The 14,949-nt window shown below is 36.6% G+C and overlaps 1 protein-coding gene across 1 annotated transcript; it reads right to left on the bottom strand.

The window, feature by feature from the left end:
- Nucleotides 1–638: 638 nt before the first annotated feature.
- Nucleotides 639–12,740, bottom strand: LOC140160893 (uncharacterized). The gene is made up of 2 exons (XM_072184226.1): nt 12,645–12,740; nt 639–3,976 (listed from the first exon to the last, which is right to left on the bottom strand). The coding sequence occupies exon 2, from the start codon at nt 3,953–3,955 to the stop codon at nt 3,020–3,022; it is 936 nt and encodes a 311-aa protein (XP_072040327.1). The 5' UTR covers nt 3,956–3,976; nt 12,645–12,740; the 3' UTR covers nt 639–3,019.
- Between the last annotated feature and the right edge of the window lie 2,209 nt (nt 12,741–14,949).

The raw sequence follows: 14,949 nt of genomic DNA on the forward strand, positions 1-14,949 counted from the left end.
AAACTTTTTCGGTATTAATGTTACGATTGATTTAATTGTTTTGTTTTCCTTCACCTTTTTGTCTCTGAACTCTTAGTCACCCATGCAACCATCACGTAGTGCAAAATAATGATTTGTTGAACCTAATTTTGACATAAATGAGGATGTTGAAAAGTGCAACTTTTTTGAAAGCATCATTTTTAGAAAATGTGATTATTTTTGGCCAAAACAAAAATATTTTTAGACGAAAGAACGTTGGGAGGGTAGAAAAACGATTCCTTTATTCGCAGGTTTTTAAATTTTTCCAATCAACGAAATGAATGTTAAGTTAGGCAAAGAAATGTTTTGTAATTTTAGGGGGGAGTTATTTTTTGTGAACCCTTTATAATCATTTTGCTAGATCCGAAAGGGTCATCGGCCGTTGTAGAGTGACCAAAAAATCAAATAAAAATTCCCTTTAAAAAGGAAAGCCAGCTTCAATGTAGAAGAGGTCTTGTAATTAGTTTGGGTGGAAGGCATTTTTAGGATCACGCTTTTTAGGATCCATCATGTTTCATGACAGTCCACCAAACCATCAATGATGAGAACATGCACACAGAAACAGCAAACTTTTTGTCTTTTCTGCCTTTCAATCTTAGCTCATATAATTTAGTTTTTTGGTTAATTTTACATTAATTTGCAATGTATAGTTTACTATAGCACATTATAAAATGTATAAAGACTAATTACTCACTCCAATCTTATCTTTTTAACTTTTTAAATGTGTTGATTGTTAGTCCGATACTCCGGCGAAGCTATGAAAATGGCATCTTACCTACTCCATTGTCTGCACTGTGTGTTTTCTCTTCAATCATTTTGTTGAATACCATAATAATTATTTAATAATCAACATGATAAAATTAAAAAAGTTGGATTCACTTTAGTTATGTGTCATTTTATTTATTGATAAAATAATACAATAGGCCTAATTCATTTGTTTACCTACATATTTATAATACATGTCAAATGGGGGTATATTGTTCAATAGGCCTACATGTAGGCTATAAATTATGCCCATATCATAGATAGGCCCTGAAATAGCATCGCATTTTTCCCATTGAAAAGACAAAACTGATGTTTAAGATATCCATTATTTCATTCAAGACATTTTAAAATCATTTTTATCCATAAAACGATACAGGATAGGATTTTTTTACTTTGACTTTTATATCCATCAAGGTTTTAATCATGTTATCAATACACTCACATATCATGCTGTGTTGGTCTACAGGAGGTCTGCAAATGTAAATCTAAGAACGCCTGATAACAAGGATACTATAATTTTCTTTCGTTGATATATGCTGTGGTAACTATTATAGGCCTGGCATATAACTTTTAATGTCATATTTCCTTCAAACCATAACTTTTGAAATTCTCACTCGTTTTCATTCGTTGAAACGGCAAAACATACTTTCTTTTTCTTACAAATCAAATAGTAGGCCTTACATTATATTTTCACCATAAAAAGGTCCGCAAAGTAATTCAAACCAATGCTAGTAGGACCCCTACCCTGTAATCTCTTTAGCAAACAAAGACGATCTCCGAATTAAATAGCCAGCTCTTAGCTGGCGAAAACTTAAAGTTTATCTTGTAAAACATGATCGGATGCAAAATGAACTTCACTAACGGTATTAATAGTATAGCCTACATAATAACAAAAGTTAAAGTGGAGGTATACAGGCTGAGTCAAAAAGAAGTAAACTCATGTTTGAGGGGCTATAACTAGAGATCTGTAAGGAATCTACTAAAAATGAAAATATCATTGGAAAGAGCAAACTAAAGTTATACTCATTTGAATATAACCACCCATTTTTGTAGCTGCACACGGCTGATTGATTTTCATCCACTTCAATTTCGATTCAACAAAGTATTGTTGAATTGATAACTTTTGCTTTTAATGAATTACAAACAGCGTCCCCAGGATGACTTGAAGTCCACGGCGGTACCGTAGTTTGTAGGGATACCAATTCAAGTCTTTACGAACGATACGGCAGAAACTTGATTGGGAATGTTGGGTAAAGGATTGCGTCTTGTCGTCTTGAGCTGATCTTTGGATCTTGCTGTAACACATGTCTCTATCAATGTTCACTTGTGATCTAGCAGTTTGTGATCTGCCTGAAGCTTCCGGTTGTCTGTTCCTTAGTGTCCCATGCACATTGAGCTTGTTCACAACTTCACATTCTTATATACTGCTCCTTATCCGATTAACTGTGGGAAATTGGAGACGAAAAAGACGATGAGTTTCTTCGTCGACAGAAACGTGCGCTCCCGTGAGGTAAATTGGGGTGCCATGTTGTCATTTGGCCCGTTTCATTATAATATAGTGCAATTCAAATAGAGGCAAAATTCAAATTTGAAAGAACCCTTTAACATGTAGGAATTATTTATCGAAACCACACCTGCCACGTAACTTTATTTGCATTTAAATATCTCGCCTTACCAATCAATACAATAGGTACTTGGGAAATAAAACCGTGTGCAGCTACAAAAATGGGTGGTTGTATTCAAATGAGTATAACTTGAGTTTGCCGAGAGCAATTGCAACAATTCTATTTTCATTTAAACATGGAGAATTTGCTCTTTTTGATAATGTTTTCATTTTTAGCAGATTCCTTACAGATCTCTAGTTACAGCCCCTCAAACATGAGTTTATTTCTTTTTGACTCCGCCTGTATAATATATATCAACTAGAGCTTGGTTCTAGGAAAACGCTTTTTGTTTGCTCCCTACATTGTACCTCATCCCGTGCCATCGTTATACATGTATACCGTTCAATGTTTATATTGGGTATGAGGTGTTCATAGTAAAACCCATACAGTCAATGACGTAGATAGGTCATCATTTTAGGGGGTACCGACCATGATGGGGGGGGGGGGCACAGGCCATTTTTTAGCAATTTTCTTGGATTTTTTAAATTTTGCAATCGATGGGGCCACGTGCCCCGTGCCCCTATGACGCTACGCCACTGCATGCAGTGTAAATGATATTGGAATTATTTACTTTATTTCTTTAGAGTCAGCCGTTCGGCATATAATTCTTCATAATAAGGAACTTCTCTGTCCGCCATCCCTTTTAATATTTGCCATGCATCTGGAGGGATCTGTTTCATTTCTTCCTCTTCAGCGCTGCAACTATCGCCAATGGTAGTCGGTGATTTTGTTTGAAATCCTGTGCTTGCGAAGGTTCCGTCATGCATTCCAATCGTACGAAAGGTAAGTATCGTTTGCTTGGGAACCATCCAGATCTTTGTCATGACGTCATCACCCGCTGGCCAAGTCAGTAGATCTTCTGTAAAGGGAATGCCGATTTCTTTACAGTAAGCTTCCAGCATTTCTTTGGGGTTCTCCAATAGTTCGTCAATATCAACAATTACAGGTCGGGGTTCTAAACCTTGAGCTTTCACGTACTTCCATAATTCATTTAAATACTGAGCGGGATGTACATTGTCCGGAGTAAAGTTGGGGTTTGTAAATGATCCCGGCTTTTGCCTTTTCATGAACCATTTCAGCTGGGATTTCATAATTTTACGAGGATTACGTATTAGGAAAGTGTGCCGAAACCCCTTTGGGATTTTATCATGGCGCGAATCTCTAATAATACTATCCCCCATTTCTTTCACGAAAACCATCTTCTTTCCAGGAAAATCACCTTCTAACTGCTCTTTCAGCCAATCAAAATCTTTGTCACTTGCGTCATATCCACTTTCAATCTTAGCTACTTCGGAAGCGCCTCCGTGCTTTTCCAACAGTTCTCGGAGAGGTTTCAAAAACATCGGATCTTCGACGAGATAGGAGAATTTACTGATCTGCAAATATGGTTCGTGCCAGGCTACCGTATCAGGAACATAAGTCATGCATTTGAGAAATGAAGTCGACACAATGCGAGGACATGTCCAGAGGAAGACCTTCAGAGGACATACAGGTGATTCACCAGCCATAGCGTCTCAGCAAATAGGAAACTGAAAATAAAAAATAATTTGAAACGAATAAATTTTAATAAGCGTTTACTTTACCAATTATTTTAAAAAGTCCAGTATAATTATATAATCGATTAAACAATACTCCATGAGAATACTTCACGATTTGCAATACAAATATTTATGGCATATACTAGGGGCCTAGAGCTCATTTTGGAGAGGGTATCCCTCATCCTACTGCTATACTCGGCGTTTTAATTGATAAGGTCGTGTGTAATTTGATACCAATTTGATACCAAACTCTCTAAATTGATAAAGATTGATACCAGTATTCGAAAGTTGATGCATTTTCAAAAGTTGCAAATCAAAACGATGCACGCGGTCGGAATTACTAAGCGTGGTCATGCGTGCTCGGCCGCGATGGGCCCCTACCGACTATCTCATTAATTTGAAACACATGTATGAGAGATGAGAAAGAGGCGCCGGAGTGTGGCCGTAGTAAACACCAATTTTGGACATTACAAGATACAAACAGCTACAAACCAGTAGGATTCAAGTGACACTTTTGCTTTATTATATTTTTAACTGTTTTAATAAAATCTGAAAACATCTTTCAAAGCGTTCTTTAATGTATATACTATGCTGTCTTAAATAGTAGAAAAAAGCAACTTGCTAATAACCAGTTAAAGGTTGAAACAGTTCTAGAGGTATTGTGGTTTTAATGTGACTGTTTAAACTTTAACCTGGACTATTTTAACTGATTTTCCCGTTATCATAACAAGTTGCTTTCTAGCATTATTCCGTTCGATGAGCTAATCCTTCATTCTCATCATTCATCAATGGGTTTCAAATTAGCAATGGAATAAACCGGGCACTGGACCGGCCCATCGCAGGCTACCAAGCAAGCTTGACCACGCTTAGCCATGTTAGCAATTTTGACCGTGTGCATCGTTTTGATTTGCAACTTTTGAAAATGCACCAACTTTCATAAACTGGTATCAATCTTTGTCAATTTAGAGTGTTTGGTAGCAAATTTGGTATCAAATTGGAGCTAACATAACATAACATAACTTTTGGTGCGCTGTTCCTTATGACAAGCTCATAACGCTTACAAACCTTAAATTTACATAGTACAAGTCCCCGGTACAAGTCATAAAATATAGGCCTACAGATCAACAAAGTAAAACACATATGGGAAAGATAGGTCTTAATTGACTTTTTAAAACTCGCGATGGAAGAGGGTTGTCTTATTGTGATTGGAAGTTTATTCCATTACCGTGAAGCACATAAAGTAAGTGTCCTGTCGCCTGCTCTAAGGTGAGCCTTGTGGTAATCCAAACGAAGGTAATCATTGACGGATCTGAGACGGGTTGGATAATAAATATGGAGACAAGTAGCCTATTTAGATAATCTGGTGCTAAGTGGTTTAGAGTCTTGTAGACGTAGAGGAGCAGTTTGTAAATAATACGATGTTGGACAGGAATAACCAGTGAAGAGCAGACAACAATGGTTGCGAATCGTGCCTGCGAGGTACATTAAAAACAAGTCGAGCTGCCCAGTTTTGAAGACGTTGAAGACGAAGGACATGTTTATGTTAAATTACGTAGATGAAATGTAGTTGTTTTGCATAAATTAGTGATGTGCGTTGTCATAGACATATTTGTATCAAAAAATGAACCAAGGTTACGAACTGACTCTGATGCGAAACATTGTTGATAAAGCGTGTGTTATGATGAGACGATGCGATGAAAAAAGGCGTGAAAGTAATATTCCATGATCGATGGTGTCAAAGGCGGCAAAAAGATCGAGAAGCACCAATAATACAACTTGGTTCGAATCCAGCGCAAACATAATGTCATTTTTTGCCTTTATTAAAGCAGATTCTGTGCAAGAATGTGATATGTAGGCTAATTGGAAGGTATCAGCAAGGTTATACAAGTTCATATGATCGGTTAGTCGGGAACATGCAATCTTTTCAATGATTTTTCCAATGAATGTCAAGTTGGCAACAGATCGGTAGTTCTTAAGAACATACCTGTTGAGTGATGGCTTCTTCAACAGTGGTTTGATTATAGCATGTCTTGCTGCATTATACCTTTACCGTTATCATATAATGCGAGGATATTTTGCATATTTGAACGTGTTCCTATCGTTTTCCTACACCTTTTTAGGGCGTAATATAGGAATGGTGCCCAAAATATATGTGCCAAAAATCGCTTGCCACCCCCCCTTTCGACCTGCCAAAATCGCTTGCCACCCCCCCCCTTTCGACCTGCCAAAAATACTTGCCCCCCCTTTTGGCCTGCCAAAATTTTTGCCCCTGCCCCCCCCCATAAATTTCACCACCCCGGGGGTACACATAATTATTGCACCACCCCTAAACTGACACACGTTGCACCCTTGATTCTCGCTTTGATCCCTGATGTTTTGCATCAAACTTTTACTTCACTATAATTTTTATTCCTTTCTATCCCTCAATTTCATATGACCAATCGTGATTGTATTATTATAATTGTAGCAAAACACAAGTCTGTCATAATTTGTTATTAATTACTGAACTTTTTTAAACAATGTTTGACGTTTTGTGAACAAATTCCTTGTGTTCTTTAACAACCATTATTTTGTTCTATTGAATAAATTTCATTCGTTACTAGAAAATACAAATCAAATTAAAGATCCTCTCCAAATTGTCCCTTTGAAATCAAAGGGCCCCTTTGAGTCCCCTTTATGACCAGCCCTTTGAAATTTAACGACGCTCCGTATATTTACCCGTTAAAATTTTAAAACCACCCCGTTAAGACTCCCCGTTACTGCCTTTGAATTGTTAACCTAAAAGGTTAACAATTCTCCCCCAGCACGACGTTGATTGATGATGAGGTAATTAAGTTCCTCCATTGCATTTTAATCCCAGCAAACACAAAACGTTTTCGACATCATTCGCAAAAGGTTATAAATGTCGGGTTATATAAAGGGTACAAAAACGTTTTAATAATATTCCAAAAACATTCTTGAAAACTTGATACAAAACATTCTAAACAGAATGTTATTTTGGGGTTGAAAAAATATTTTGCGAAAAATGTTTGCCCAAAATATTTTCAATAACGATTTAAAAACGTTTTCATGACCTTTATATAACCCGACATTTAAATGTTATTAAAAGGTTTTGAAAAAACATTTTAAGAACATTTCTGTGTTTGCTGGGTTCAAAAATTTTAACATAATGTTATTTAAGTGTTGACACACTATTTGGCAAAAATGTTTGCAAAAATAGTTTACAATAATATTTTTTGAAAACATTTTAAAATATTGTTGTAGTGTGTTTTCATACAAAACGTTTTAAAACGTTATCATGACCTTTATATAACCCGACATTAAATTACAGTAATCCAAACGGGACAAAACAAGTGAGCGAGCAGCATGATTACAAGTATCTTTATCAATATATTTCCGTATTCTAGTTAAATTACGTAGATGAAATGTAGTTGTTTTGCATAAATTAGTGATGTGCGTTGTCATAGACATATTTGTATCAAAAAATGAACCAAGGTTACGAACTGACTCTGATGCGAAACATTGTTGATAAAGCGTGTGTTATGAGGAGACGATGCGATGAAAAAAGGCGTGAAAGTAATATTCCATGATCGATGGTGTCAAAGGCGGCAAAAAGATCGAGAAGCACCAATAATACAACTTGGTTCGAATCCAGCGCAAACATAATGTCATTTTTTGCCTTTATTAAAGCAGATTCTGTGCAAGAATGTGATATGTAGGCTGATTGGAAGGGATCAGCAAGGTTATACAAGTTCATATGATCGGTTAGTCGGGAACATGCAATCTTTTCAATGATTTTTCCAATGAATGTCAAGTTGGCAACAGATCGGTAGTTCTTAAGAACATACCTGTTGAGTGATGGCTTCTTCAACAGTGGTTTGATTATAGCATGTCTTGCTGCATTATACCTTTACCGTTATCATATAATGCGAGGAAATTTTGCATATTTGAACGTGTTCCTATCGTTTTCCTACACCTTTTTAGGGCGTAATATAGGAATGGTGCCCAAAATATATGTGCCAAAAATCGCTTGCCACCCCCCTTTCGACCTGCCAAAATCGCTTGCACCCCCCTTTCGACCTGCCAAAAATGCTTGCTCCTCCTTTTAAACTGCCAAAAAATCTTTGCCCCCCCCCCTAAAATTCACCACCCCGGGGGTACACATAATTATTGCACCACCCCTAAACTGGCACACGTTGCACCCTTGATTCTCGCTTTGATCCCTGATGTTTTGCATCAAACTTTTACTTCACTATAATTTTTATTCCTTTCTATCCCGCACTTTCATATGACCAATCGTGATTGTATTATTATAATTGTAGCAAAACACAAGTCTGTCATAATTTGTTATTAATTACTGAACTTTTTTAAACAATGTTTGACGTTTTGTGAACAAATTCCTTGTATTCTTTAACAACCATTATTTTGTTCTATTGAATAAATTTCATTCGTTACTAGAAAATGCAAATCAAATTAAAGATCCTCTCCAAATTGTCCCTTTGAAATCAAAGGGCCCCTTTGAGTCCCCTTTATGACCAGCCCTTTGAAATTTAACGACGCTCCGTATATTTACCCGTTAAAATTTTAAAACCACCCCGTTAAGACTCCCCGTTACTGCCTTTGAATTGTTGACCTAAAAGGTTAACAATTCTCCCCCAGCACGACGTTGATTGATGATGAGGTAATTAAGTTCCTCCATTGCATTTTAATCCCAGCAAACACAAAACGTTTTCGACATCATTCGCAAAAGGTTATAAATGTCGGGTTATATAAAGGGTACAAAAACGTTTTAATAATATTCCAAAAACATTCTTGAAAACTTGATACAAAACATTCTAAACAGAATGTTATTTTGGGGTTGAAAAAATATTTTGCGAAAAATGTTTGCCCAAAATATTTTCAATAACGATTTAAAAACGTTTTCATGACCTTTATATAACCCGACATTTAAATGTTATTAAAAAGGTTTTGAAAAAACATTTTAAGAACATTTCTGTGTTTGCTGGGTTCAAAAATTTTAACATAATGTTATTTAAGTGTTGACACACTATTTGGCAAAAATGTTTGCAAAAATAGTTTACAATAATATTTTTGAAAACATTTTAAAATATTGTTGTAGTGTGTTTTCATACAAAACGTTTTAAAACGTTATCATGACCTTTATATAACCCGACATTTTAATGTTATTAAGGGATCTAAAATGAGCGTTAATTGCGTTTCGATAGTATTTTTTGTGGCACATGAGAGCACCTCAGACCTATCGAATTGTATTCTGAATACGAAGCATGTCTTTCTGATATCAAATAATTTTCATTTTTGAAAATCACAATATAATACAAATTTTATGACAAATTATAAAATTTGATATTTTTCGAATTTTGATATATAACAGTCCTCGAAGTAAATTATATAAATCTAATGATATATTCTTAAAGTGTATGTAGCAGGAGGAAAAGCCGACGGTCAATTGAAAATTTTGACCTTTCATATTGAAGATATGGATTTTTTCCCCAAAAAGACCTAATTTTTTTTTGGTGTTTTGGGAAAAAAAATCCATATCTTCAATACGAAAGGTCAAAATTTTCAATTGATCGTCGGCTTTTCAACCCACCTACATACACTTTAAGTATAAATCATCAGATTTATAAAGTTTACTTCAAGTACTGTTAAATATCAAAAATATCAATTTTTAATGATTTGCCATAAAATTTGTATTAAATTGCGAATTTCAAAATTCAAAATTATTTGATATCAGAATGACATTCTTCGTATTCAGAATGCAATTCGATATGTCTGATGTGCTCTAATGTCCCAAAATAAATACTGTCCAAACGTTCATACCCCAGCCCTTAAAACGTTTTTACATAAACCAAAAGCCAAAATATAACTTATTTAAAACGTTTTAAAAACGTTTTTGTGTTTGCTGGGATTGTATCCCCTTTGCCTCCCCTTTAAAGTATTCAAACTCCCCTTTAAACGCCCGTTAACCTGATGTCTAGAGTGTTTGACCTTAAAGGGGAGCAATTATGAATTGATGAGCTCCCTGATGCCATATCTGGGGACATTGACCTAAACGTTTAACAATATCACAAGAATTTGATTATTGGTTGAATCACACTTCAATCCATATTGTGATGTGCCCTCAGTAATTTAATTTAATTATTTAACTTTGTTTACAAGTTGAAAGTATGTCATGAGAAATATGAGACAAGGGGAATTCCCTTTCATTCATCAAGTGATCAAAACAAATGGAATCATATCTAATCTTAGATTGTATGGGGGAAACCCCTCTTCATCTCTAGAAACTTCTCTTTATTAATAATCTTGGGAAATCCCTTGGATTGTGAAATGGATAAGATTTGGGAATTACCCACAGGAAGTGTTGTAATATGACAGAGTGGCTATTAATAGATGTGGGTTTTGGCTGCTATAAAAGCAAATGTCAACATGTTTATTACCCAGACATTTAATTATTATGAAGCAGTGAGCTGTGTGTGTTTAGCAAAATATTCACAAAGTTGAATATTGAATCAGCATTGGAATTATAGCGAAGGTGCTATATTTAAATATTTAGCCGCTCAACGGAGAAGATAGTGTGGAGACATCCCCAAAAGGAGGGATTTATTGTGATCTTCGTCGTCATGCTGACAACTGATTCAAAGCTTATTAAGTATGTCAAGTATAGGAGAACTGCGCAAGGAGTAAAGAGATTTGGAGAACTGCGCAAGGAGTTTAGTATTTGGGAGAAAGCAGCACCATTTTCGTGTGAGGATTTTATACGCAAGGATTTATAAATGCAAGTGTACAATGGACTTCGCTGATTTTCGCAGGACAAGTGATTAAGGATATATACATCAGCCGTCCAGAACATTGCAAGAACTCTGTTATCTTCTAGAAGAAGAAGAATGCTGGCTAAGTACTAATAAGTTAAAACATTATTGTGATTGTGTGATTATTTTATATGTGCATTTTGTTGTCATATATTGTACCAATCATACATTACTTTCAATTAAAGACTTAGATTTTGTTAGCTTAATCAAACAGTGTATTTGTGTTGCATGTTGTGCATTCGTGTGAGTTCGGGTAAAAGGTGATTTTGGCTTTGAGTCAAGTACGACTCGTAACAATATGGTTAAAGTTGAGTTTACTAATAGCCAAACATTAAAGTGTTTATCTATAGTTTAAATCTGTATATTGTTATGTGTGTAACCGGAAGAATAACAAATTGAAGTAATAGGTATTATGGGGAAAAGGTCATGTGAATATTATTTAATAACACAAAATACACAATACATAAAGTATTTCAGCTTATTTCCTTCATGGATAGAATCTATATTCAAAAATTATATGCAAAACACAAGCATCTATAGTTGCTTGACAAAATGAAATTGGAGGGAGAAATATGTGTGTGATATAATTTTTACATGTGTTGTTTGAAAGACAAAGGTACAGTGTTTATGTAATCATTGAGAAATGCCATGACAACAATCCACATATAACGTCACGAGTCAACTCTTATTACAGAAATTCAACACTTTACTTGCACCAAGTTTCTAAATATGTTTGATTAAACACCTATGTCAAATTTCAAGACATCATGTGTTCAATTCCTAAACACAAGGCATCAAATTCCTAAACATGAGTAGAGGAAAATATCTATAGGCCCTATTTGATGTGGCATGAAACTGCCAGTAACTAGTGTTCAAAGGGGCCTCAAAGATTCTAAAGGGGATATTAATCTGCCCAGGGAATAGTGGTATTGGAGGTTAATATCATGGGTCACGTTGGCAAGATTGGCAGACATTCAAAGGGTACGCAACGGGTCCCCTTTAAATGTAAAGGGGGAATCTATAGCTGCCCAGGGAATAACGGTATTAGGAGGTTAGCAGCTAGGGTGATTAATTGATTAATTGCAATTCCATACCCCCGCAAACAATATCGCCCTGTTCGTGAACCCGTTAAGACACAATCTATGTTCCCCGATGAAATTTTATCCCGGTCCCCGCACTCCGTGCATCCGCGGGTATATTCATGCTTGTCAGTGAACTTTAAAAACACCCTCTTTTGCATCTCATTTCGCGAAGTTTTTACGGGAAAAACACCCCTTTTTTAGCGATTTCGCGAATTATTTGCCCTTCGACAATACCCCTATTTTCGCTAAATCGCGAATGATATTTCTAATATACTCTTTTCTGGCAGAAACGCGTCGGCTGCTCGATGGAAATATCCTTTTTTTTTTCAATTTCACGAACACGTGGTTTCAAAAAACACCCCTTTTTTGTGTTTCGCGAATCGCGTTTCTTCATCTGAATACACCCCCTATTTCGCGAAATTTTCGACGAGCATGAATACCCGCGGATGTACGGAGTGCGGGGACCGGGAATTTTATGGAGTCCCCTTTGCCTCCCTTTAAAATTATATCATGCACCCTTTAAAATGCTCAAAGGGGACTCAAAGGGGTCATGGATTTCAAAGGGACAATTTGGAGAGGACCCCTGTAATAGTAAATAAATAAATAATAATAATAATAATAAGTTTCATTCCTAGTAGTACCTGAATCTATTGACTATTGTAGGTAACCAAGATTTTTTTAAATTATTGCCTTTTCTTTAAATTGTATAACCACACTTCCCTGATATAACAAAAATCGACGACTTACCGAGTGTTGTCTGAGACCCTGTACCAGTTCACGTATTTACCAGCAGTAATTTATACCAGGAGTTTCATGTCCTGCCCCGGGTGCACAGTGGGACGGTTTCAGCAGGAATTTGCACTTCCCTGATTTGAGTAAAATGTATGTGAACTTGGTTGAACCTCCGCCGGTCTCGTATGACCAGCTCTGTTTATAAAGAAATGGTTTCATAATATTACTACCCTCCCAGCAAACTCAAAACGTTTTCGACATCGTTCGAGTCGCAAATGGTTAGAAAATTTTGACAAAAACCCGTTTAAATATCGGGTTATATAAAGGACATATTATAAAGGGTATAAAACGTTTTCATAACAATCAAAAACATTTGTTAATGTTACTGCAAATATTCTTGGTAAAATATTTGGCGAAAATTTTTGCAAAAACATATTTTATAATAACATTTTAAAAACATTTTAAAAATATTTTGTAGTGTGTTTCCATACAAAACGTTTTAAAACGTTTCCATGACTTTTATATAACCCGACATTAAATGTTATCAAAACGTTTTTATATAAACCAAAACCCAAAATATATCATGTTTAAAACGTTTTAAAAACATTTTTGTGTTTGCTGGGTACGTCATACATCTTGGACTGGTTCTATTTTGACAAAATATGTGCTTTTAAAGCATCAAGCGGCAAGTTCGCGTAAAAACCGGCAACCAACTCAATTTTATACTGCACAGCAAACATGATTCGACCTTTGCAGTACTTAAACCTGGTTAACAGGAAATTACTCAAGCAAAATCAATCACCCACTTGAAATCCCCTGGCTCGCTCCACTGACCAAAGTTATGGACAGATATGGGAGTTGTTTTTGTTGTTATTTGCCACTTACATATCAGGGGGGTACGAACATTTGCAGATGCCCCACCTAAAATTAAAATAAATGTTGGTATTTATACAGCGCCTTTCACATGTGAACATGTACCAAAGCGCTTTACTTTTATTCCGCCGTCGTTAGAATATATCAGCTGCCATACAATGCCCAAGGCATGCTCATACCATTAGGCGGCGCTCAATGGACAGTATTCATAACAGCTCCCCATTTCACACCTGGGTGGAGAGGAGTAATTGAGATAAAGTGCCTTACTCAAGGGCACAACACGATGGCGTCGCCGGGGCTCGAACCCGCAACATTCCGATTATGAGTCGTAGCCCGTTCCGCTCGGCCACCTACTCAGTTTTTAGCCTACATGTAATATATACATAATTCCTGATTGACAGCAAGTACCAAAAATATCCGTCAAGTGGTTTAGCATTAATGCCCTTCGGAAGAGAGCGGTCCACAAGTGAGTGATAGTCACTAAAAGTTGCATTCGATTTACACAGGGAATTTTGCAGGCCATGCGTGCCCTTCCTTACTAAAACACCAAAGTGCGAATATTTCCAAACATCTAAATTAGCTAAAATTGTAGGACATGTTACAAAACTATATTTTCTAGAATTACAGAGAGTACAAAAAATATTGGCCCGTTATTTTGCACACAGTGACGTTAACTAGACAATGCCTTATACCTATAACATACACATACACGCGTCAATGGTGAGAGCACTGTGTATTGTGTATGGGAAAATGAACAGTAACTACAGTATGTTGCAGTATGTTCAGTGATTTACTGAAATTTTTAGTCATCAAAATTCAGATTTTGGAACCTTTGTCATTGCAATAGATTAGCTAACATAGCCTGCTGGATGACAAGGTGTATGTACAGTGTGAAACACTGTACATACAGTGTGTATGTACAGTGTGAAACGAGTGAGGAGGAACCTCCACCATTGAGATCTGGGGTTGGGCTTGCCATGGAACAAATGAAAAATGCTAAGTCGCCTGGCATTGATAATGTAGCTTCTGAGTTGTGGAGGGCGGCTGGGAAAGGGGGGATGGACCTGGTGTGGCGTCTGTGTGGTGTCATCTGGAGGGAGAAGAGGTGGCCGAGAGGCTGGTGCGGGGCGGTATTTGTTCCGCTGCCGGAGAGGGGAAGTTTGAAAGAGTGTGCCAATCACCGGACCATCAGCCTGATTTGTCATGCAAGTAAAGTGCTTCTGAAGATCATCATCAAGAGAGTGAGGAACAGGGTGGGGCAGGGGGTGTCTGGTGGGCAGGCGGGATTTCGTGGAGGAAGGGGTGCTGGGGACCAGGTTGTCAATGTCAGGAATGTGATTGAGAAATGCAGAGAGCATAGACTTCCTCTTTACATGTGCTTCATAGATTACAGTAAAGCTTTTGACTGTGTTAGCCACCCTCAGATGTGGGAAACTATGAAAAGATG

Source organism: Amphiura filiformis, chromosome 9 (assembly GCF_039555335.1).
Source record: "Amphiura filiformis chromosome 9, Afil_fr2py, whole genome shotgun sequence".
Taxonomy (NCBI): Eukaryota; Metazoa; Echinodermata; class Ophiuroidea; order Amphilepidida; family Amphiuridae; genus Amphiura; species Amphiura filiformis.

Excerpts from the sequence above, each read along its gene's own strand:
- LOC140160893 (XM_072184226.1), bottom strand. The coding sequence starts at position 3,955 with ATGGCTGGTGAATCACCTGTATGTCCTCTGAAGGTCTTCCTCTGGACA.